The sequence below is a fragment of the Phodopus roborovskii genome, unplaced genomic scaffold, assembly GCF_943737965.1.
Source record: "Phodopus roborovskii unplaced genomic scaffold, PHOROB, whole genome shotgun sequence".
Lineage (NCBI taxonomy): Eukaryota > Metazoa > Chordata > Mammalia > Rodentia > Cricetidae > Phodopus > Phodopus roborovskii.
This window is the reverse complement of record NW_026126558.1, coordinates 9,522,898-9,548,312: the sequence shown is the minus strand read 5'-3', so window position 1 is coordinate 9,548,312 and position 25,415 is coordinate 9,522,898. Positions and strand designations below refer to the sequence as shown.

General features: G+C 52.1%; 1 protein-coding gene across 1 annotated transcript; it reads left to right on the top strand.

The window, feature by feature from the left end:
• The first annotated feature begins 431 nt into the window (after nucleotides 1–431).
• On the top strand, nucleotides 432–24,974 carry Necab2 (N-terminal EF-hand calcium binding protein 2). The gene is made up of 13 exons (XM_051201541.1): nucleotides 432–672; nucleotides 3,466–3,490; nucleotides 5,411–5,519; nucleotides 7,326–7,351; nucleotides 7,502–7,599; nucleotides 15,488–15,624; nucleotides 17,913–18,031; nucleotides 18,161–18,240; nucleotides 20,097–20,150; nucleotides 20,623–20,735; nucleotides 23,437–23,514; nucleotides 24,374–24,465; nucleotides 24,905–24,974. The coding sequence occupies exons 1-13, from the start codon at nucleotides 463–465 to the stop codon at nucleotides 24,931–24,933; spliced, it is 1,170 nt and encodes a 389-aa protein (XP_051057498.1). The 5' UTR covers nucleotides 432–462; the 3' UTR covers nucleotides 24,934–24,974.
• Nucleotides 24,975–25,415: the final 441 nt, after the last annotated feature.

Sequence of the window (25,415 nt, the reverse complement as noted above, 5' to 3'; positions counted from 1 at the left end):
AACTGGCGTCCACCGGTGGAGGAGGGGAGAAAGGGACGCGGGGAGGACCAGCCGGCAGAGGGCGCTCAGGGCTCGCCGGACACTAGCACCACGGGGGAGGGGACCCGGGGTCAGCGGGACCCTGGTGGGGACCGGGGCACAATCCCGGGGGCCCCCACCCTCTTCCACACCCGTCCGCAATCCTGTGTGCACGAGGCCATCCCCTTCTGTGACCGTGCCAGGGTCTGGCCGCCGGACCCCGCACCCCCGCGGGCAGTCCCCTGCCTCCGCTCTTGGCCGGCGGGGTGGGGGCGGCGGGCGAGGAGCACGTGGCTCGGGGTCCGGGGAACCCCCCCACTACCACCCGGCACTGGCGGTCCCCGCGGTGTCCGGGCCGCGGGGCCGGCGGCGGGAGCGGCGCGCGCGGGCGGGCGCGGGCAGGGGGCGCGCGGGGGCGCGGCCGGGCGGGGGTCGGCGGGCGAGATGTGCGAGCGGGCGGCGCGCCTGTGCAGGGCCGGCGCGCACAGGCTGCTCCGGGAGCCGCCGCCGCAGGGCCGCGCGCTGGGCGGGCTGCTGCGCTGGGTGGGCGCCAGGATGGGCGAGCCCCGCGCACCGCTCGTCCCCGACATTCCCGTCGCGGACCCCAACCCTGGGCCCGCCGCGCCACGCGGGGGCACGGCTGTCATCCTGGACGTGAGTATGCGCCGGACCCTCCGCCCAGCTCGGCTGGGTGCCAGTCTGCACCTGGGACCTGAGGACCCTCTCCTCCATTCTGCACGTTCCCGCATCCCCGCAACCCTTAGCTGGGACCCTCCTCGATGCGGAGACCCCAAGCGCAAACCCGCAATTCTCATTGCCGCTGAAACGCATGTCCCCCAATGCAGATCGCACTATCCTCTCCATTCCCACCCTACACTTTCCCTCATTCCCACATTTCTACATCCCATAGCTGGGACCCCTTTCTCCCACAGAGACCCCCCCAAGAACCCTCAACTCCACCCAGACTGTATGATCCTCACCGCCACCCTTTTCATCCACTTTCTTGTATCCCCATATCTCATAGCCGGGACCCTCCTCCGAGTGGGAACCTCGAGCCCCCAGTCCCTCATCCGGACCAGGAGGAGCCTCTTCCAGTCCCATCCCTCCATATTCCCGCTTCCATTTATCCCTCAGCTGGGACCCTATTCCTCTCTCATCGCGGATGGGGAGCCTGTCCCCCCTGGAGTTCCACGACCCCCTACATCCACTCCCTTTACATTCCTGCACCTCATCTTCCCCACCCCCGTATCCCATAGCCTGGATCCCTAGAGCTGCCCTAAGTAAGTCTGGCCACTATTCCGCTCTTTGGTCCTAACCAAACCCTCTCACTTGAATCCCTACGACTGGGACAAGAGCCCCTGGGCACCTCCAGACCCCTGCTCTCTATCTGGGATTCTTCCCTGCAGTGTTACTTCTCTGAGACCACACACAGCCCCTCAACCACCCCTTCACTCTCTGCTAAGGAAGCTGAGCACCAATCCCCCCTCACCCTCTGTGTTGTGCCACTTTGCGAGTGAAGCCCCTTCCCCACCCACTCCCTTTGCATAAAACCAGAACCATTGCTTAGATTCAGGGGGCCTCACCCCTCCCCCAGCTCTGCCCGGAGCTATTTGTTGTCCTTCACTCTCTGGTACTGTACTTTCCTTCTGACTCTTGGACCCCATACTCACTCCTCACTCACCCCACTTAGCTTCCAAGCACCTTCTAGCTCCTTCCCTGCTGCAAAGTGGGGGAGTCGCATGAGCGGAGAGGGCTGGCGGCCTGGCGGTGGAGGGGTTTCTAGAGGATGGAACTGGTCTGAGGAGGTGCCTTTACATGTTATGAGGTTCTAGGAAAATCAAGGTGTTTTTGAGTGTGTAAGTGCACGTGTGTGTGTGTGTGTGTGTGTGTGTGTGTGTGTGTGTGCGCGCGCCACACACCCCTACAAGTGTCAGGGGACTAGAAATCCTATCCCCACTTTGCTTCTCTTGCTAGATCTCAGAGCCCATGAGTATGCCTGGGCAGGAGGGTTTCAGAGACGGGTGTCCTAGTGCCTCTATGAACACACACACACACACACACACACACACACACACACACACACACGGATTGAGGCAGAGTCCAGAGTGGAGGTGGCAGCTCGCCCTCTTTCAGGGGAGCCCTGTCCAGCCCTTCCCTCTGTGTTTGCTGGCTGAGCCTCTCTATTTCTTCATCTGTGAAGTGGAGCAAGCACAGGGGGACGGTGTCTCACGCTGGTTCCAGGAGCCACCTTTCCTGGTGTCATTTGGTGGCACATCAACCTAGTCATCTCTACACCTAGGCCTTTTGGGGTCTGAGAGTACCCAGAGAGTACACATTTCCCTTGTGCTATTGCTTGTGAGGTGCAGGTGAGCAGAGCCACCCATCCTTGGACTCAAGGGGATGAGACTTCCTGCCTGGCCTAACAGATCCCTATCAGATCTTCCTGAGTCTGGAAAAACCCAAAGAGTATGGGGGTGGAGGGCAGGGAGGGCTGGAAGTTTCCTTCTGGATAAAGGAAGCCAGTTCCTCCAGGATCCAGGATCATCTCAGACATCACCGTGCTGGGACATCAGCCCCCACAGGGAGCTGGTTAAAAGGCAAGCCTGATTGAGTAGGTTCAGGGTTAGACATCAAATCCCTCTGTGAGTTAGGGGGTCTTAGCAGACACCTTGTCTGACAGAGCTGCTAATCCACCTGCCTGGGTTATGGGCTGGGCTGAACGGCTTTTGGAAGTGCCCTGCAATAATCAGAAACAGCCTTTTGACCCTGGTCACCAAGCACCTGTTATCAAATGACCTTGAGGAATTCAGATGTCAGCAAATCATGGAGTGACTTTGTCTTAAAGTTCAGGGTCCAGATTTGGGCTGTTCCCCATCCCATCCCTGCTAGTTGCAACCAGAACATTCCTGCCTGCCTCTCCCCTATCTCATAATGATGCCATACTTCCTGTGGGCTGGTCTTGTCACCAGGCTTCAAGATCACCTCCTTCAGAAGGGACTCAGGCAAGCCAGAGCAAGGGGGAGTGGGTTCTGAAAAGCAAATGGTGGGAAGGCACGGAGCTTTCATGGGTTTCTGAGCATGGCTGGGTGCAGCTGTGTGCTCAGCAATGGGGGAGTCTAGAGGAATGAGTGTATGTACACCTGCAGAGATACACGTGGGTGTGCGTGAGTGTGCAGCAGGAATGTGTGTGTCTGTCAGCAGCCGTGGGCAGGCTGGCAGAGCAGAGGGAGAGGGAGTGGTGGCTTCTGAAGTAGTGTGGGGAGGGCCTCTGCCTGCTGTAGTCTCTCTATCCTGGGTCCAGCCTTGGGGTCTCCTGGGGAAGTCCGGGCTTCCAAGCCTCACCCCAGCTGCTCCTGGGAGAGGGATGGATCTCAGCTTGGTCAAGAGGCTGCTGAGGGCACCTGCCCACATTCAGCTCAGGACTGACTCCAGGTCTCCTCTCTGCAGATTTTCCGCCGTGCGGATAAAAACGGTAAGTTTCTGTCCAGGTGCTCCACTGCCCACACTCCCTGTCCTGATGTTTCCAGAGAAACAGTTAGGGGTGGGGATATGGACAACTATGAACCTGAAGATAAAGAATACAAGAAGTCCAGAGGCCAACTCTCGCTGCTGGTCTGTGCCTCAGTTTCCCCTTCTATAAACTGGGGCAGTAACAGCTGTCCTGTGTGCTGCCCTGAGTTTTGGGGTGAGGTAAAGAAATGTGGGTGACCTAAAGACTCTTCAAAAAAGAACCAGAGAGTGGTGTGTTCACCCATGAAGGAAGTACTCATGAGGCCCTTGCCTGTCACAGAGGCCCTTGTTCCCTTCCCAAGTGGGCTTGAATTCAAGGCAGCTCTGGCTTTGTCTAACTCCTCTGTCATTCCTGGGGGCCATTGTTGACTGTCCTGTGTGGTTGGTGGGGTGGAATAGAGCTCTTTGTGATATCAGAGGGCAGGGGAACACGCTTGGGCTATAACCATTGCAGAGGAGTGTTATCCTCTCTGGGCCTGTCCTAGGGATGATTTGTATCCTCCCAGGCCTCCAGGTGAAGGACCACCTGCAGATTCCACATGGAAAATGGGAATATAGGGAAATCAAATGGTACTGATGTGGTAGCTTTGTGTAGAGCCTTTACCACCCAGGGATAGAGCCCTGTCCCCAACCCAGGCCTCAGGAGAGTCAGCCTGCACTGAGCCTTACACTACACCCTCCTGACTCCCCACCACTCCCATAGGTTGGGATTTTGGACTTGTCTTCTCTTGTAAGTTCACTGTGCCCAAAGCACAGCGGGTCCTGCCAGTATGTACAAGGTGCCTTCCCTCATGAGAACAAGGCTGTATGTCTCTGGGAGGCTCTCATGATAAGGACTAGCTTTGACTCTGGTGGACATGAGATAGCCAATCTCCAGGGGAAGGCTAGAATGAGAGGCCTGGCTGACATCCCAGGGTAAGACCCTGGAAGACCGCATTGACAGCTGGCAGAGGAGTGAGGACCAGCCAGCATTTCCCTCCAGGGATGAGGCTCATAGGCTCTTGCTTTTTTGAAAGGTCACTGCAGCAGGCTGGGCTCCTGCTCATTAGTAGTGCCACCTGCAAACAACCCCACTTGGGTTGCTGGCTGAGGTGATGAAGCTCTAGAACAATTTATCTTCTCTAATTGGACCAGAGGGCAAGTGGAAGATATTTTCCCCTTAATAGCTCATAGGTGCTCATTAGGCTTGTAGCTACCACCCAAGGTAAATGTCAGAAGGCTTCTGATCAGAGGATCCGCACACTCTGTCCTCTTGCTTCCTGTTCTCTCTGGGTACAGAGGACACTGAAGTATCGTCCATGACAAGCAGGTGGAAACAGTCAGAAGGAAAACAGGGCCTATGCTGTGCATGGGCAGACATGACTAATCAATCATAGTACACATTCATTGAGTATAGTATTGGTTTCAGCTTTTCCATGCAGCCCAGTTACTCCATGAAAGATGGAGCTATTGACTGCCCCTTGCCAAAAGGGTAGGGGCCTGTGTTGGCACCTACCATGTGGCATGAAGTCCTGCCCCAAGCTAGACTGAAGGTCTGAGCTCAGACTACTAATGCCTTGTAGGATCCAATAGAGGGACTGTTTCCTTTCCCAGAGCTAGGACCTGGGACTGGGTTGGGAGTGATAACCATAGGAAGGACAATGTCAGGTTAAACAGTCAGAGTCCGATGAGTGAGGGAGATGCAGAAGGGAAGGTTCCCTGAAAGAGCACGCAAGGTATTTGTCTGGTCCCCAGAAACCAGCTTCTGTTGTCTCTGTTCACTTGGGATTAGTTTGACAACTGGGACTTTGTCCGCTGAGACAGTGGTTCTGGAAATAGGCTGTGGTCCACCATGTGTTCTTCTCTCTGAGACAACAGCTGCTTCCTTGCCTGTCCACTGCAGATGATGGGAAGCTGTCCCTGGAGGAATTTCAACTCTTCTTCGCAGATGGAGTCCTCAATGAGAAGGAGCTGGAGGACCTCTTCCACACCATTGACTCCGACAACACCAAGTGAGCCCAGGCTACCATGGGGCACCCTGGGGATGTATATGCTCCCCCCCTTCTCCATAATGACAAGGCTCTGTTTAAGAGCAAGAGGCTTGGAACTCCCCCAACTCACTAATCCAAAAGTCAGACCTGTCTGGCCCTCCTGTGTGTGTGATTGCCACAAAGTTTGTCCTTTCTGAGCCACCTTAGCCAAGCAGGGAGAGACCTGGGCCTGATGCAATACACACAACACTGATGGAATGTTGGCAGTGATTCTGCTATATCAGTTCTGATTCCAGTGCTACCCTAAGATCCTGCTGCTTTCTAAGACCCTGTCCCCCTGATGCATATGAATCTGAACTCTAACATGAACCTCACTTCTGACCTTGGAGCAATTTGACCCTTTTCTGTAACCCAGTCATGACAGACCTGCAGCTCAGCCTGGCCCCCAGAGCCAGCCAGCATAGGTGTTCACTGCCCACGCTCACGGGCCCTTCACCCATCTTTGTACATTGCTCCTGAATTCTGCCTGGGTGGGTAAGAGCTACCTGGCCACCTTCCTCTGCCCCACTGAGGTGAGGACTGAAGCTTCTGGGAGTTCTAGGGCAGGTTGGATCACTGTGGGGTTGGGTGGGGGGTGGCTCAAGACTAGTGATTCTGGCACATGGTTACTTACCAAACCAGTTTGCAGGGTCATAGTAAAGTGGTAGCTTGAAATCAAGGCTGGAGACCTGACAGGATGTCATTTTCTGAGGATGTCGCTGTGTAGGAGTGACTTCTGTCCCAATAGCAGAGCAGGGGACACTGTCTCCAGGCCACAGGAAGTCTCACAGCTTCTCTGCAGCCTCCTGGGCACCCACTGAGTTATACAATGTCACTAGGAGCCTCAGGTGTCAGCTAGTGAGGAAGAGGAAGAAGAGGCTCTGCTTTAAGAGGTTGACCTGGAGGACGGGGTGGATTCTTTGCCCCAGTATCTCCTGAAGTAGGAACTACAAACATTAGCCCCTTGAGTTGTAAGCATGCCTTCTGACTCAGACAGCTCACACATCAGAAGCAGCATTCCAGAATGTCAGAAATTCCAAAGCCATCACCAGCCTTGGAATCTACAGAAAATGTTTACCCACACATATGCTCTTGATGTCCACCAAAAACAGGCCTAAGGTGGGGTACAGGATAGACGCAGAAAGGAGAAGGCATCAGAACTGCCACAGCCACTTCCTGGTCCCTGGTCCCTCTGCTGCAGCATCTGGCAGTGATGCCTTCACACATCTCTCCCAACCCTGAGCAAGAACCAGAATCTTCTCTGCTTTGATGTAAGGAGTGAAACCCAGGGCTAGAATGGAGGCTGACCCAGGGCCCTAAGAGCTCCAAGAAGGACAGGGGCATTATTTTGACAACCTGTGATAATCACAGCTCACCCTACAGCCCTTTCCCCCCCCCACCCCCAGGCTCAGCTCATTGGTCACATCTACTCATGATATGGCCCACAGGCTTTGAGAGGAATATTGAGCAGCCAGGTGTGGTGCCATAGGTCTGTAACCACAACACTCAGGAGGCTGAGGCATGAAGAGCATGAGAGTTCAAGGCCAGCCCGGATTATATAGTGTAACCTTGTCTCAAAGTGAGGAAAGGGGACAGAACATGGTGGGCAGGCAGGTGGCTCCCGCTCCAGCCTCTTCTTTGAAACAGAGTTCACCATACCAATGATGAGCATGCAGAAGGGGCCACAGCAAGTACTTTAAGGGTCAGAAACTGGCCTGCTGACTCTCTCTCTCTCTCTCTCTCTCTCTCTCCATCATTTCTTCCCTCTCTCCCTTCCTCCTTCCACAGCCATGTGGACACCAAGGAATTGTGTGGTAAGTACCTGGATCTACAGCCACCACGGTGTGGGCAGGAATACCCAGAGGAGGGCAGATCCATATGAACCTAGGTGGGGCTGGTGGGAGGGCCCCAGGGAGAGGATGGAATCCTCTGTGACCCCTGACCCTTGCAACCTCCTTCCCCAGATTACTTTGTGGACCACATGGGAGACTATGAGGATGTCCTGGCCTCCCTGGAGACTTTGAACCACTCAGTCCTGAAAGCCATGGGCTACACCAAGAAGGTCAGTGGGTGTGGGGAGGGCATTCAAGAAGCTAGGGCCTGAACGCCAGTTGAGTCTAGGTTTTTCTGAGTGTTGTTCCAGGGTGTCTGGATCTGTGGTGACAAATGTTGGCAGGGCTCCTTGAGGAGCCAAGACAAGCCACATAGTGAAAGGGAAAGGGGGACCTTGGTGGACGGCCCTGTCCAGGAGGTGTGTGTCAGAGTGTGAGGGCCTTTCCCAGGGTCCAGCCTGGTCCTGGCCTGGATACCTGGTGAGGGCAGGAATCCTGAGTGATTGGCTCCTTCAGGGGCAGTGCAGACCCAGGGATCTGGAAGTGGGGATTTAGGTTTTATCTGTCTGAGCTTGACCCAGGAATGGACTGGTGTCCCCTGAATGGCTTGCACATATGCAGTAGAGGAAGTCCAAGCCGATCTGGCCAGTAACCGGGTTGAAGGACTGGAGCCTCACCTTTGCTGTCTGTGAAGTGGGAGTGTCCATCTTCCAGACCTTGACTGAACTGAACACTAAACTGCTGAGCTCAGGGCTACATAGGTGACACCAGCTCCCTCAGTTCCTCACATGCAGCCTGTGTCCTGCCTGCAACGGACTGAGGGCCCCTTCTTGTCGCGCACCCAAACATGGCCGAGCTTGCCCCCCCCTTCTGCTTATCCTGGCATTGCACTGTCAGGAGTCTTGCTGTTTGAGAGTCACTCTCAGGGGGTGAGGGGATGTTCATCATTGCAGTTTTGCTGTAGCCCCCAGTGTCCCATGGTGGCTGGAACATTAGCAGGGTGTGCCAGGCAAGTACAGCAAGCCTGGCTGTAAGAGGGAGGGGAAGATGGATTGTGCGGCAGCCCACCCCTTGACCCTTTCCCACCCATCTAGGAACAGAGCCCTGCCCCAGTAAAGCTGTAGAGCATGGAGCCTCCAGGAGGCTCAGCCCAGCCTTAACCATGCTGCCACAAGGATGGCACATGTAGCCTCAGGAGGTCGTGGCGGTTTCAGGTGATGCTGGAGCATCCTTGCAGGGCCTGATGATGGTAGATGACTACTATTTTCCTTCTTTGGTATCTCCTAGCTGGCCTGTTTGTAGACAGACAGCTTGCTGGTGATCTTGAATGCTTTCCTTGTGTGCTGGTAGCTTTTATGTCAGCTCGACATAAGCTAGAGTAATCTCGATTAAGAAAATCCCCCCAACAGATTGGCCTGTTGAACGAGCCTGTGGTGTGTGTTTCTGGACTGATGGTTGCTGTCGGAAAGTACAGCTCATTTTGGGTGGTGCCACCTCTGGACTGGTGGTCTTGGGTGCTATAGGAAAGCAGGCTGAATAAGCCATAGGGAGCAAGCCAGGAAGCATCACCCCTCCATGACCTCTGCATCAATTCCTGCCTGGGTTTCTGCCCTGACTTCTCTCCATGGACTGTGATGTGGATGTGTATGCTGAAATAAACCCTTGCCTCCCACCCCCAATTTGCTTTAGTTATGGTGTTTCATCACAGCAAAAGAAACCTGAAGACACCTTGTGATTTGTGATCGAAGCTGACTACTTGATTTTGTGACGCAGTAGTCTCTCTTGTGGTTAGCTGGGTTAGTCTCCTGCATGGTGACAAATATGGGCTCCTCTGCTAACTCTGTTTCATGTGGCATATTCCCCAGATCCTAACACATCACAATGATGCAAGGTCCCAGCCTTTCAAGTACATCTCGAGCATCTTTCCACTAATTGCAATATTAATGCCAACTCTTATTTTAGAAACATCTTCAGCTCAGCCTGTGCAAAAATATGTTTCGCCTTCCCCTTTGTTCAGTCTTGTCTTGGGTGATGGCAAGGAATCTACTCATATGCCTATGGGCTTATTTATTTATTTATTTTTTTAATGATCTGATGATTTTGCTTCAGCTGTCGATGGGTGGATTCTATCTTTAGATTCTCTCATATTGAATAATCGGTGTTCTATGATAAACTTCCATCAGAGTGTCATTCTTTAATCATCTCTCAGTTCTGTCACCTACTGAGTATCTTCTCACTGCATTGGGAGTTGGAGTGGGAGGATGGCCTGGAGAGCAAATCATGTGACTTGGGCATCTCCTGTATGATTCACCATCCCTAAGATGTATGGAAGTGGTTTTTCTATTGAAAATTGTAAAGTATCCAGAACCCTTGGGTCAAGGGACTAAAAGGTTAAGGATTATTGTCGTAGGTCTTATTGTTTTATGTGTGAGGTATTTTACTTGCATCTACATCTGTGCACCATGTGTGTGCCTGGAGCTCACAGTAGCCGGAAGATGGCATTGGGTCCCCTGGAACCTGAGTCACAGATTTTTGTGAGCCACCATGTAGGTGCTGTGAATTAAACCCCAGGTCCTTTGCCAGAGCTCTTAAACACTGAGCCATTTCTCCAGCCCCTCTAATAGGTAGTTTATAGCAAACCCTAATTTTAGTCATTTCCTTTTTAATGTGTTCACTTTAGTATATTCTTGTTTAAAAAAATAATTTGCTTATTTTATTTCATGTGCATTAGTGTTTTGCCTGCTAAAACTGGAATTACAGACCATTCGTGAGCTGCTATGTGGGTGCTGGGAATTGAACCCCCAGTCCTCTAGAAGAGCAGTCAGTTCTCTTAACTGCTAAGCCATCTCTCCAGCCCCCTAGTATATTCTTTAACAGACCCAGACATATTCTCTTTCATGACCAATTATGCATAGTATGTTCTCATGATTATTTTTGAAAGTCTAAACCACTGTTGACCAAGACAGATACTTCATGCAGAAAAGAACAATCAGTAGTCCTTAGGTGGTTATAAGATCAGGGCTGTCACAGTCTCAGAGCACTTCAGATACAGCTCCCAGGGTTTCTCTCCTCCCTCCCTCTCTTCCCTCTACGTCCCTCCCTCCTGCCCTCTCTCCTTTTCTTCCTTCTTTCATTTTGTTTGTTGACACAGGATCTTACTGTATAGACTAGGCTGGTCTTTTAACTTGTCACCCTCCTGCCTCAGCCTCCTCAGTACTGGAATTAGAAGCATGTGCCACTTCCAACTGCTTCCTATTTAAAAAACATTTTTAAAAATGTTATATTTGACAGTATTGTCTATTTTAACTAGCTATGTCTCATAGGCATCCCTGGACACTTATTTAATATGCATGCTATGTTTTCTAACTTATTTATGCTTCAATTATAATTCTTGTCCTCTGTTGGCTTAGGTTCATCCTTACCTTGGTCTTTTTTTTTTTCCTTTGTGAAAATGGAATGCTTTGTCTAATATGAAATTCTGAAATCCAACACACTGACCTTTGGTATTTTCAAGGCCACCACAGATGGTACCATACAGTGTCTTTGTCCCCAGCGTTTTCCAAACTGTCTCTTGCATTCACTGTATTGTGATAAAGAGGGTGACCAGTAAGTTTCCTCCCCCAACATGTCTTTTGTTTGCATAACACTTTGTCTTTAATGGTGTCTGGGAGGGACATTTGGAGAGTTTGGAACATCAGAACTGAAAATAGCTGTCCTGCCTTTGTTGGGATATGCATGCAGCTGGAACACACTCTTTAAAAACATGAAGCCAGTCTGATCTGCACATGCTAAATTGAAACCTCAGTGATGTTACAACTGGCTTTGGAGAAGTCAACGAACATGTGTGAACATATGTGTGTGCATGCATGTATGCATGTGTTTGTGTGTGTTGTTGCTATCTTTCCACAACCATGGGTCCTGGGGATTAAACTCAGGTTGTCAGAATTGGCCATTAGTTTCCTTGCCTGCTGAACCATCTTGCTGGCCCTTTTCCCTGTTTGACATGAGAGCTAACTTCCCATACTGATCCACTGTTCACCCAGAACCTCCAGGATCGGGACGGGTTTGGGTGGGTGATTCTTGCAACTTTTTAATGGGTAGTTCTTTAATTCTTTAACATTTTTTTAAGTGCCCTCAGAAGCCAGAAGAGGGTATCAGATTCCCTGAAACCAGAATTACTAATGGTTGTGAACCACCATGTGGGTGCTGGGAGTTGAACCCAGGTCCTCTGGAAGAGCAGCCAGTGCTCTTAACCACTGAGCCATCTTTTTTATTTGCTGCCTTTTAACACGTTCCCTGTATTTTTTGAGTGTGTCTATTTATTTATTTATATTTTCAGACAGGGTCTTACTGTGAATCCTTAGGATGGCCTTGAACTCACAAACATCCACCTGCCTCTGTTCCCAAGTACTGGAATTAGTGGTATGTCTTAGTGCTTCTATTGCTGTAATGAAGCATCATGACCAAAGCAAGTTGGGGAGGAAAAGGTTTATCTGGCTTATACTTCCACACTGTAGTCTGTTATTGAAGGAAGTCAGGACAGGAACTCAAACAGGGCAGGAACCTGGAAGCAGGAGCTGATACAGAGGCCAAGGAGGGTGCTGCTTACTGACTTTCTCAGTCTGCTTTCTTATAGAACCCAGGCCCACCAGCCCAGGTGTGGCATCACCCACAGTGTGCTGGACCCTCCCCCATTGACCACTAATTAAGAAATTGCCTATAGGCTTGCCTGAAGTCAGATCTTAAGGAGTCATTTTCTTAATTGATGCTCCCTCCTCTCAGATGACGCTAACCTGTGTCAAGCTGACATAAAATTAGCCAGCACAAAGTGTGCCCTGCTGTGCCTGGCTGAGAGTGTTTCTTTAAATATTCCTGCTTGAATTTACTAATTTTTCATTTATGACAAGGCATATTAGTCAATTTCTAAGATTTTATTGTTATAAATATATTCATATTATAGATAATATACATATCATACTATGACTCTCACCCAGTGCATACAGATCTGTTCACTCTTTATTCTTAAGGGGCTCTGATCAGAACTGGAGGCTTACTTCCCTAAAAAATATGAACAAGAGATGGCTCTCTCAGAGGTTACAAGTGCCTGTTGTGAATTCAGTCCCTGCTCACAACCTCTTCTGGCCACCACAGGCACCTGAACACACTTAAAAATAAAAAGAAATCTTAAAAAGAAAATGAACAAGTTGAATGTGGTGATACACACCTGTCACTCTAGCTACTGACCAGGCTGAGGCAGGAGGATTGTTACGAGTTCCAAGCCAGCCAGGGACCCTGTCTCAAAAAAGAATATGAAGAGTCAAAACCTCTTCATACTTAGCTGACTTGCTTTATGTGACAGCTGTGTCCCTGTCACCAAGCTTAGCAAGGCTCACAGCAGCCTCAGCACCAGCCCCGAGGATGAAATAACAGCCTGGTGCACATTGTGTCCTCAGCCTCCTTATCTCTTGCCGTGTTTTCTCATTTAAGCTCTAGCACCCTGGCAGTATGGCAGCTGGCCCTATCTGCCTGATCGAGTGTGATTGCAGAACCTCTCTGTACTGGCTTCTGTCTGCAAAGCTCTGATGGGATGCGGCCCGGCTGCACCAAGTTTAATCAGCTCCAGAATGGTGTCTGCACCCGGGAGACTGTGGCTGCCTTTCTTCATCATGAGAGCTCCATCCAGGCTGGCGGCTCTCGTTTGTTTCATTCTTTCTCCAACTATTTTACACTCTTCCTTTTGATGGTCTGCTATGCTTCATTGACTATGACTTAGAAGATAAAAATGTTCATTTTCATCATATTAATGGCTTCTGAAGCCAGGCATGGTGGTGAAGTCATTTAATCCCGATACTCAGGAGGGAGGTGGATCTCTATGAGTTCAAGGCCAGCCTGGTCTACAGAGCTAGTTCCAGGACAGTTAGGACTACACAATGAGACCCTGACTCAACACACACACACACACACACACACACACACACACACACACACACACACACAAAGAAAAATCTCTGTAAACATCCTCAATCCTAATTTTATTCTTAGATCATTAAAAACATTTCCTGTTCACTTTGGAGATGAGAGAATTCTGAGATGGGGAAATGTAGTACCAATAGTTTGACTTAATCTAATCATTGAGACGGCTCAGCTTGTCACAGAAACTTAATGACCTGAGTCCAATCCCAAGGACCCACATAGTGGAAGGTGAAAATGGATGTCTACAGGTTGTCCTCTGATCTCTATACAAGCACACACATGCACACATACACATGCACACACAAATAAGCAAGTGAACAATTAGTGGCTAACATTTTTCTTTCTTTACCTTGGAAGTCCTTGCTCACACAGCTTCCATTTTAAAGGACCTTTCTCGGTGGCTCAAGCCACCAAGGAGATTCTCAATTGATTGTTCTGTACACAGTCACCTGGCAAATCAAATGCTCTGCAGGACTCTAGGTGACTCCCAACAACTACAAATGGCTTGTCACAGCCCCTCTGGCCCTCCTCTGCAGAAGCTGCTCTTGGCTCTTGGTAGGGGAGAAAAGGGTAGCTTCTCAATTGCTGCTGTCCCCTGCAGAAGGTGGCCTGTCTTTGGATTTCACATTTTCTTCATTTACTGATTGCCTTGTCAGTCCCTGGTCTGATCATTGTGAACACACATCCTACTCCTGTCCTGCAGCCTTTTTTTAGGGAGAGGGGGTGTACTTACTTACTCAATTATTTGTTTGTTCATACCATGGTCAAAACAAACAAATAATTGAGTCATTTGGAGGTATTCAGTTGTCAGTCTATTGCTCTCTAGCCCATGGGTGGCATCAGGTTGTTAGAAAGACAGTCAGGGCTGCCTAGGATGTCTTCTCCACCAGCGTCTGCCAGCAGTGGCTCCAAGCCAGGCCTCGGGACAGAATGTCCACCTTCATGTCCCCTCCCCTGTGCCATCCCCCACGCCTTCTTCCTCAGGCTCTCTGTCTTCCAGCCGTGTTTCCCAGTGTGTAATTATTGCTAATTAATTCCCAGTCAGAGTGATGGATAGTTTAATTTGCTTTTCTTGAGAGCCTTGTTTTCCCCTGCTTTGCCAGGGACTGGGCAGAGTTCCAGTGTACAGAGGAGGGGTCATTCCAGAGGATGAAGTCTCAGCAGTTGAGGTCCACCCACCCTCCCTGGCAGTGGTTGCCTCTGCACCCCTGTTGACCCTAAGAATCCAAACTTCTCCCTTCTTCTCTGCAATCTTCTGCAGAGGCAGGGATCTCCACGAGGGACATCGGTACTGAAGTCTTACCAGAATGAGAGGCTCTGCTGCTCACCATGCAGCATCCTCCTCTCTCCAGACCTTGCTCCTCCGCATGTGCACCTATCCACATCTCTGCTCCTCCTACTTCTGAGCCCCCACTTCTGAGCACAGGCTTCAGAGTATTCCTTTGGGAACAATTTTAACCTTCTTGCCTGCACTGATTCTCTTCAGTTAGTTGTCTGAATAGTGGCACAAAGACTTAGTGCACAAAGAATTCTTGTAGAAGAAAGAAGGGAGCAGAGTCTGAGGCCTTCTTCCCTGTTGCTTTCTCTCTACTGCAGAAGCAGAAATGCTACTCAGTGATTGCTGACATTATCACCGTCATTACATCAATTATCATCACCATCACCAGCATCACCACTATTAACACTATCACCACCACCACCATCGCCTTGATAATTGTCGTTGCCAACATTTCCATTGCTGTCATCATTGTCATCAGTCGCCAATTCCTCCATTTCTGTCTTCACCATCAACATTGCCCTTGCTATCATCAGTTCACCAACACCATTGCCAACATTGTTATCACCACCACCTTTACCATCCACCACCTTTATCACAGCAGCTGCACTTTACTGTCTGTCATGAGATGGACACTGTGCCAAGCATCTTATACTCGCCTAGTCCCTGATGGGTAAGATGGAAGAATGTACTACCGCTGGCTGGGTTTGGGGAGTTGGTCCGAATGAAGCCTGAGGTTCTGCTTTATGTGCTCTGCAGCCTCTAAGATGCAGGAGGCAGTACAAGGCCCCACAAAGCAGAGACATTAGCCCAAGGTGTCTCCAGCCCCTATGCCAGCCCACATCTAGGTTCTCTCCCACTGACCCCAGGTGTACGAAGGTGGAAGCAATGTGGACCAGTTTGTGACCCGCTTCCTTCTGAAGGAGACAGCCAATCAGATCCAGTCACTGCTCAGCTCAGTGGAAAGTGCTGTGGAAGCCATTGAGGAACAGACCAGCCAGATCCGGTACGTCAGTGGGACATATGGGGGTACTTACAGCCACCTGACAGCAATCTCAAATCTTGGTGACCTTGGTTAAGTTGCTGTACCCCCTGACACTCCCCCCAATCTCTCCAGCTGTAATATGAGGACACACTTAGGACCTAGTACCTGAGTTGTGAGACTTACATGGGTGCTAGGTCCTTGCTGGTATGGGACATGCACTCCTGGAACTCAGAGATCTTGCCACAGTTCTTCTTGTTCCCACAATACTGGCCTGCTGCCTAGCCTGATTCTGAACCCTGGAAATCAATTTGGGAAGTGGTATCTGGCCACAGGATGGGGACATAAATGCCACACGGTATAAGTGGAGTATCCAGAGGGAGGTGTGTTCTTGCCAGGAGCCCTCTGGATCCCAAGGGTTCCTTCTTTGTTACCTGAAGAGCTGTAGAGGTGGAAGGAGCTACTGAAGGCAGGGTAGGGCCAAACTAATGCTGAGGGAGATGCTGGAGAGGGATGGAGTTCAAGGGGCTGCTCCTTTGGTCTCTGGGTACATGGGCAAGCATGGGGGTTTCTCATGGGCACTGAGGGTGCTGTATGCCTGCTGCCTGAACTGGGATACTTCAGTCTTTCTAGCTAAGAAGGGCCTGCTCAGCTTTGAGCCACCCACATGTTGCCTATAGCTTGCTAGGCAAACTCCTGTCTGTTCAGAGCAGAAAAGGGGAAATGGGACCCACACACAGGTGGGCACTGCCAAGGAGCCCATATGCCTGGGCTATCCAACCTTGGCTTTATCTGTGTACAACTTCAGGGTGCCTGGCAGAGGGGCACAGTGGGAGCAGGATGTTTTTTTTGCTGTGGGGTGGGGTTTGAGTGGGTGCTGCTTGGTCAGTGAGGACCTCAATCAGATTGTGAGGGGTTCTTAATGACACCATTACCAAATGTATTCACTGTCAGCACTTGAAAAATAAAGTTCATGACTGTCCATGTGGGCAGCCTTGCAATCCAAGTGCCCAGTGTCAACAGCCACCATTCTGGGAACAGACAGCTTTCCCTTTATTGATTTATTATTATCATCTTAATCAAACTTTTCTTTCCTCCTACTGTAGACAGATAGCAGCCTTGGGCAATTTTCCTGGCTGCCTTCCTACGCTCTAGGCTCCATGCATGGTTCCACCCGCCTGCCCCCACTGGGAGGGGATAACTCTGGGATGTCAGTGGAAGGAGTGGGTGGCGTGTCTTGATGGGAAATCTGTTCCATGCCCACAGACACCTCAAACTGCCCCACATCTATCACTGTTGACTACAAGTCCTGAGTTCCCTTGCACAACCCTGTGTCCCCACGCTGGAGTAGCCCCCAAGGGTGCTGTGTTCCAGGAGAAGCTGCTTGAGGGGCCTCCCACTCAACTCTTCATGGTCTGAGGGACACACTGAATTTGTTACTGGTGTAGATATGAGTGTGTGATTGACAGCTCAAAGCCTCCCATAGCCTTGTCTCTCTGGGGGAGCTGAGCCTGCTATCTCAACACAGGAGAAAGTCTTGCCAAGCTTGCAGGGGCCACAGGAGACCAATTCAAAATGGGATGGGGGTGTCAGCCACACATCTCGTTGACTGCTATGTCTGTAGTAAGTCTTGCGAGCCCACCTGTGCATAAGGAATTGGCTGTTCACCCTGCATTTTTGGAGACCCTACTGGGTGCCTGATGCTGTGCTAGGGCTGAAGGGTGCCAGGTGAGTTGTGTGTATGGGGAAGGGCACATGGGGACAAGAGGTGAACTCTGGCTCTGGCTACGTTCAGAATATTTTTTTGCTGCCTTATTGGGGGTGGGGTGTCTCACTGGTAGAAACCCAAATCTTCCTCCCCAGAAGTGGCTCCACAGCACAGTGGCCCCCACTGAGACAGGGAAGGAAGAAGACATACTGTGTGTCCCCAGCCTGGGCCCAGCCTGGGCTCAGCCTGCACTGGCTGGAAACTATGAGCTATGAGGTCAGTCAGATAGGTTCCTGGCCCGGCTTTACCCCAGGGGCCATGGAAATGAGCCTATGGGACATAGGGCATGGCCTCAAGAGTCCTGGCTTGGAGGTATGCCCCAGCTGACCACATGGCCTTAGCCAAGTCACCTGCCTCATGGTGATTTCCTCCTGTGTGAAAATCAAGGCCACTGACTATCCTACGGACAAGGTCCCACAGAGCAGGTCTGTGCACATTTCAGGGCATGGTCAGTGCTTCCTAAGTGCATGATGAAGGTCATAGAGGTGACCATGGTCCTACAGCTGCCCTCATTAACTCTTTGTTTCTCCTATGCACACTGCAGACAGGAGCACTGCAAACCCAGCCACGGCATCACCGAGAGCCACTATGGAAGCCCCAGTCCTCCCTACATCCCCAACCACAAGCTTGTTCCCCCAGAGCCAGGGAAGAGCCTGTCTGTGGGTAAGAAAGCATCAGTGGGCACTATTCTCCAAGGGGACCCAAGGAAGCTGCACTAGGGCCTAGCCTGGTGTTGGGGCTCTGCCTCCTCGGGATGGCTCTGCCCACCACCAGGGTCTCTTTCTTTTTCAGCCACAGGGGAGCCAAAGGAGGAGGGGCTAGAGAGCCAGATAAGCCGGTTGGCAGAGCTGATTGGGAGACTGGAAAGCAAGGTAGGCCCACCCCAAACCTGTTTCACCTTTCACCTATCCACTTTAGAGCTTGGTTGCTGGGGATGTTGAGATCAGGACAGAGGCAGAGACATCCAGGAGATCAGTGTTCCTCACCAAGGTGCAGGTGGCTCAGGTCAGAGTCTGATGTCCGCATTAGCGTTTAACCTTAGCCATGTTAGCACTGTTGCCATCCTTTACCAAATTCCCCGCACATGTGCACAGGGCTCCCTCACACATGCTTACACTGAGTGACAGGTGTCTAGGAGCCATGAGACTGAGGCAACATTTTTTCTGTTTTTCTGTATTTCTTTTGCAAGGAGCTCAGGTACTCAGCTGGGTTGGGGCTTTGTTCTGAGGGACTCATGGGCATGAAGCAAGGGCCTTCTCACTGGGAAGCAGTCTGAAGGTGGCTTCAGCTGCAGGGCTGTGACTGAAGTGGGGTTCCCCTCCCACTCCCCTTTTAAGCCTGCTGCCCTGCCTGGGGTGAGAGCAGCGTGGTGGGGACCTTGTGCCCGGTTGTCATAACAACTCAGTGGGGGCCCCAGGAGGGAGGCTCTTTGAAGCTTATTTTTAGTATCCTGGTCGCCCTAACAACCAGGCTTGCTGGTAACCAGGAGCACCTAGGCATCCTAGAGATGGGGCGGGGTCCTCCAAGGTCTCTGATTGGCCTAAGCCACTAGAATGGGCAGATTCAAGCCAGCTCCAGGGTCGGTCCCCAGCTAGCCAGGCAAGGCCTCTAACTGTGCCTGGAGAGCAGGGAGGATGGAGGTCCTTGGTGGCAGGTCTGGTACTGCTGGGCTGGCCATCTGACTGTGGAGAGGCCTAAGGGCTCGGGGGCAGGGAGGGGGGCCCAGCCCTCCTGGAGCTGCCTGTGTGCCTGTTAAATGGCAGAAACAGGCTTGAACCTGCGAAGACATCTTATCTACTTGGCACTTTCTTGCGATGTATGGGCAAGAAGTCAGTGGAGGCTAGAGGTGTGATTCAGAGGCAGGCCTTCATTCACACTTGAGAACCACCACCCACCCTCCGCTGTTTTCTTTAAGAGTGGGTGGGGCTCTTGCTCATTTATGTGTGGCCAGTTGGCACCTCCTGTCTTCAGGCAGGGCAGATTGGCACAGAGGCTGTGATTGTGGGGTACCCACATTGTAGGAAGAATAAATGAGGCATAGATTTAAACCCAGGCCCTAATGCTTCACTCATCTGGGGACCATTTAGAGCCCATGGTTCTGTGCTGTGACATAGCGATGACTGAGCATCAGTGTGTGGTGGCCATGTCTTGGGTGCCAGGTACTGGTAACCCACAGAGCTGGCATGGCTTCTGCATTCCTGAATCACACAGCAGGCTGGGAAATGAGATTTATACAAAAAGCTTTTTGTGGGGCTTAGAGGGAGCATCATGCAGGCCATCCCACACAGACCATGGGTTCATGGGGAACCCAGGTCACTGCTACAGGTGAGGTCAGCAAATTATTGATCTTAGGGCTCATATGAAATCTTGGTAAAAACAGTATCCTGATTTTTGGGGCTGGCCCCCTGAGTGCCTGTTACCGTCTTAAGATTTCCCTGCCCCAGCCACATACTCTAAGTTTCTTGGGAGCCCAATTTGGTCTCTTAGACTCCTAGTGCTTCAGAGGTCTGGACTCTCTGCCATTTCTCTGACTCGCTGGCTCCAGGGTCCCCCTGATGCTGCTCTGTGTCTGGGAGCAAAGCCAGCCCTGGGAGATCTCAGAACCCCTGGCACATTGGGACAGGGGCAGTGACTCTGGGGGTTCCAGGTACCCCCATGCTCTGGGTGGGGCCTTGGGAGCCTCCCTGGAGGTGGCCTGCGCCACAGGCACCACTGTGCTTTGTTCTAGACCCTCTGGTTTGACCTGCAGCAGCGCCTCTCGGATGAAGAAGGCACTGACATGGTAAGGCCCTCTCCGCCCCTCCTCTACCCTGTCCCTCCAGCCCTCTGAGGAGTGTCATATCTCCACCTCTCTGGCCACCCTTCCCCACCTTCCCCTTCCCAAGGGGCATGGTGAACCGAGGCTCCAGGACTCTGATAAAAAAGCATCTGGCTTAGAGCAGAGCAAACATCTGGCCGGCTCTGTCACCAGACTGCGTTTGGTCAGAAAGGCAGCCTGCCGGTCACCAGCTATGCCTCTGGGTAGGGGTCCCTGCAGCACTCGCACTGCCCTGTTTGTGGGGGCCCCTCAGGGACTTCACCCAGTTGTTCCTGTCCTCCTTTAGCTGATTAGCACGTGTAAGAATAAAAGGCATGGTGGTTCTATTTCGCCCCTATTGTCTGGACCTCTCAGAAGCAAGGTGTGGGTCGCTGGGATTTGGACTCTGGCTGGGGAAGGGCCAGGCACACATGTTCACTCTCACTTGGGCCCACAGCACCTGCAGCTGGTCCGGCAAGAAATGGCCGTGTGCCCTGAGCAGCTGAGCGAGTTCTTGGACTCCTTGCGACAGTACCTCCGGGGCACTGCTGGAGAAAGGAACTGCTTCCAGTAAGTGACAAAGCTGTGAGCAAAGCTGGGAGGGGGGTGGTGACCAGGGCCTCTAGCTGGCAGGGGGGTGGGGTGGGGGGATGGACCTGGCAGAGCCAGCCCTCCCCTAGGGGAGGCACACGACAGGGAAGCTAAGAAAGTGAGGCTCAACCTCATTCCAGCTGTAGGAGGTGGTGGGTGGGTTCACTCCCAGGCCTGGGCTCACTCATCTATCAAGCACAGTGTATTGGGAGGGTAATAGAATAATGCGGGCTGAGACCATGCTGGTTCATGCTCCACTCACCCAGAGCGACCACTGTTACTCACACACAACAGAGCCTAACTGATTAAGGGGAAAAGCTGAGCCTCCAAGAGGTGTGTTTTCCAGAATGCAGGGCATCGCCTGCCCACTCCTGTCCTGCCAACCCTGTGCAGCTCAACAAGGTGAAGCAGATGGCTGTGGCCTCCAGTGAGGGGTCTGCACATAGCTCCCAAGAGAGGGTGATGGTGGTTTGGCTAGACAGAGTGATGGGGAAGTAGCCTAAGGAGGGTGTCAGAGGCTGTGTGTTGGCATGGCATCATCAGGACCTGGGTTGGTCCTGTCTTCTGTGGGAGGATAGGCTGATGGATGCAGGGAGAAGCCATACATTCAGATGAGGACAAGAGCCCTGCTCTGGCTGATGATGGAGGGAAGATGGAAAGAGGTCAGGCAGGGGATGGCTAGGCCCTTAGCCTCCGGAGAGACTTGATAAAGGATCACCCCACCAATTGCATGGGAGAGGCCAGAGTACAGTCAGGTTGACTGTGGAAGTCATGTCCACTTCTTGGTGCCTGTGGTGTGCCATGGTATCTGTCTGCAGGTCCCATTGAGGACTGACTCAGTGAGGTGGTGTTCAGACGGTTGTTTTTCTTTGCTGTGCTGGGACTGAACCAAATCTCTTGTGGGTGCTGGGCACATGGCACCTCTCAGCCACATCACAGCCCTTGCCATGGTTCTTACAGGAAGAGAGGGAAGGGGAACTTCACTCTGTGGTCTGGACACCCCCTTTCCTCACCTGGGCATTCCCGGTTCTGTTGCTCCTCTCCATCCCAGTCCTTTTAAAGGATGGGACCCTAGCACAGCCTGCTCTGTTGTGCCTTCCTGCCGGAAGTCCCCTCCTGAGGCAAAGCTGTCGCCTGGCTGGCTGTCATCATCCTGTAGTAGCCACGCTCCTATGATTCCAATTGTCTGTGCTGTGTCTAAAGAGAGACTAGGGCAGGCACCTGCCTGGCTGGCATAGAACCCTCAGCTAAGGCTCATCCACTCAAGAGTCTGAGGCTGGTGCACGAGTCACATCCTCTCCCTTCTCATGAATGGCTTGACTTGGAATTTGCATAGCCTTCACCCTAATGAGAAACACCTCCTTGAGGGGTTCATGTACACTTCTGCCACATATGGGAAAGAAAGGCATCTGGGCTCCAGGAGGAGCTGGAGGGGACAGAGACAGTACTGAGTGGGCTCTTGACTCCACCAGAGCCCACAAGTTCACATCACTACCCCATCTGAAATGGAGTGACATCCCAGGTCATTCAAGAGACTTACCTGGGCTCAGGTCATTCAGTCTGGGATAGTCTTCCCTGAGTTTCAGTGTCCTATTTCAGTCCAGACCTGGGCTTCTTGGGCACAGGCTGAGTGCTGTGGTTTGAAAAGCAGGTGTTTTGTGTGTAAATGTCGGGGGGGGGGGTTGTTAGAGCAAAGGTCAATCTTGAGTACTCAGCTTGTGTGTGTGTGTGTGTGTGTGTGTGTGTGTGTGTGTGTGTGTGTGTGTACTAGGGTTTGAGGAATGGGGGTGTTTGTGGAAGTCTGCCTTAGCCAGGGTTTCTATTGCTGCAATGAAATACCATGACCAAAAGCAACTTGGGGAGGAACACAGTCCATCATTGAAGGAAATCAGGACAGGAACTCAATCAGGGCAGGAACCTAGAGGCAGAAGCTGATGCAGACGCCATGGAAGGATGCTGTTTACTGGCTTGCTCTTTAGGGCTTTCCAAGCCTGCTTTCTCATAGAACCTACTGACACCACCCAGTAGGCTGGGACCTCTCACATCAGTTACTAAATGAGAAAGTTCCCTACAGGCTTGCCTACAGTCAGACCTTTTGGAGGCATTTTCTCAATTGAGTTTCCCTCCTTTCCAGCTTGTGTCGAGTTGACTTAAAAACTAGCCAGCACAAAGTCAGAGGACAGCATGCAGGAGATGATCCTCTCCTCCACTGTGTAGGTCTGGGGAATCAAACTCAGGTCATCAGGCTACGTTTCAAGGACCTTTACCTGCTGAGCCATCTTACTGGCCCTTACATTGTTTTCTTGAGATAGGACCTTCAGTCAGTTTTTTCACATGGATTCTAGAGGTTGAACTTAGGTTTTCATAGTCATGTGTCAACTGTGCCATCTTCTTAACCCCCAAACCAGATGTCTTAAATCACCTAAAATCATACTCATTGTGGGCCTTGGTGCTGTGCTAGATGGCCTTGTGGTTGCCCCTGGAGACCTGGAGTCATTGTGGTCAGTAAAATAGCACCTGTAAGTGGGCTAAACTGCACTCTGCAGGGAGCCCTAGTGTCTCCAGCCCCCTTTGTCCTGTGCAGGGCCAATGGGGAAGGTAGAGGTTGAGACTGTGGTGTGCATCTGTGGGCAATGGGCAGCCACTGTCAGCCACAGATGTGTGTATCACTTCCCTGCAGTGTCGCCGCGGTGAGGATGGCAGATGGCCTCACCTTCGTCATCTATGAGTTCTGGGAGACAGAGGAAGAGTGGAAGAGGTAGGTACAGCCGTGTCCTGATCCCATGACAGGGGGTTGGGGCTATGGTAAGCTGGGGGATGGCTGGCTCTAAGTTCCTGTCCCTTGACCCTGAGGACCTTCAGAAGAGGGGGTGGGGAAGACAGTGAAGAGCCTGGCTTCTGGTTACAGAGACCTCTACATCCGGGCAAGCTTCCTTTCCTGGCTAGCTTGTGCCTTTCACCCAGAGGCAGCAGGCAGGGTTCTTAGTGAAACCCCTGACCCAGGGTCTCTGTATGGCACCATGCATGTAAATCTCTGCTCCAAGGACTCAGTTTCCCACAGCCCCCCTGCCACTCAGCACCTGCCTGCTTCCTCAGGTACTGGGTCAGGGTGGGGGCGGGGTTACTGAGCTGGTTCAGAGCATAGCCCAGGCATTTTACTGACCTCCTCAGATGCAGACACAGTACTGCAGAGGTTTCTAGTTTCCCATGTATAACCCCAGCACAGGAAGGACGGACAGAGGGGGGGTCACTTTTGTCCCTGTTCTTCCCCACAGTGAATACTCAGGACTGTGACTCAAGAGCTGTAAAGAGTGAGCACATAGGGCTGGCTCACAGACACAGACACAGGGGCTCAAGCCTCCTGGGGCTGCGCTGCTGTCATCTGCACAGGATTCAGTCCCTCCCCTGTCGCTACAGCTTTAATCCAGAGGGCAAAGATGGGGCTAGAGGTCTGATATTGTTCCCATGGGCAATCTAGAACAAAAGGCCTTCCTGGATGGATGCTCACAAGGTCACAGCCCCTTCCCCAGACAGAGCAGGACTAGACCTGGGCCCACATCCATTGTTTCCTTCACCCCTCCTCCAAGACATAGCTAATCCATGCTTCTGGCTTGCAGGCACCTGCAGAGTCCTGTGTGCAAGGCCTTCCGACATGTCAAGGTTGACACACTGAGCCAGCCTGAGGCGCTCTCTCAGATCTCCGTGCCAGGTAGAGGGGCCAGAGACAAAACAGCCACTGGGGTGGGGTGTCCCAGGTCTCTGAGCAGCACCAGCCAGCATGCAGGGTCCCAGCCCTACAGAGACTTGCTCACTCACCACCAGGAACCCTGGTCCAGATTCATGCTTCTGACCCAAGGCTTGGTGTGTAGACAGAGACAGGGTGAGGCCAGGGCAACAGTGGCTCATGTGGTGGTTCACGTGAGACACTTAGGAAGTGTGCCTGCCCAGAGAGAACCTAAGACTCCCAACCCCCCACCCAGTGCCTGAGTGAGCAGCACCGGGTCGCAAAGCCTGGCCTGGAACTCTGCTCAAGGCCTCGCCATACCCGCTCTACCCACCCCTGCCTGCAGCCATCCCAGCATCCACAGAAGGGGCTTTGATCCCCACAAGCCCAGCCACTAAGCACTACTTCTCTCTCCTGCTTCCAGCTGCCTGGTGCACTTTGGGCCGAGACTGACCCCTCCTGGGGCCCCCTTAAGGAGCCTAGTGTCCCCCCCCTTCTTGTAAAGGTCAACACCCCTTTTCTAGAGAATTTGGTACGCAGCTGTCTTTTCCGTATACTAATAAAAGGACATGTACTTCCCCCTGCTATGACACAGAGGAGGTCCCTCCCCTGGCATCCCACACCCGACCTGACCTGGCAGAGTGTACTGCCGGGGTGCTGGTGAGGCCAAAGTTAGCAGGAATGGCTTCCCGGTCCAGCCTTCAACTAACAGCGTCCCACCCCAGCCTGCCTCTGGCCGCCTAACTCCTAACTGACTCCCAACAGCTGAGGCCCAGCAGGACCTGCCTCGGATGGATGGACCTCTTTCTCTACTTCCCTCCTCCTTGAAGGCCCTTCTATCTAGTATGAGCTGTGACCCTGTAGTACCCAATGTAGGCTTGGGTAGAGCCCAGGTCCCCAGCACCATGCTAGGCCCACAGCCACCAAATAAAGTC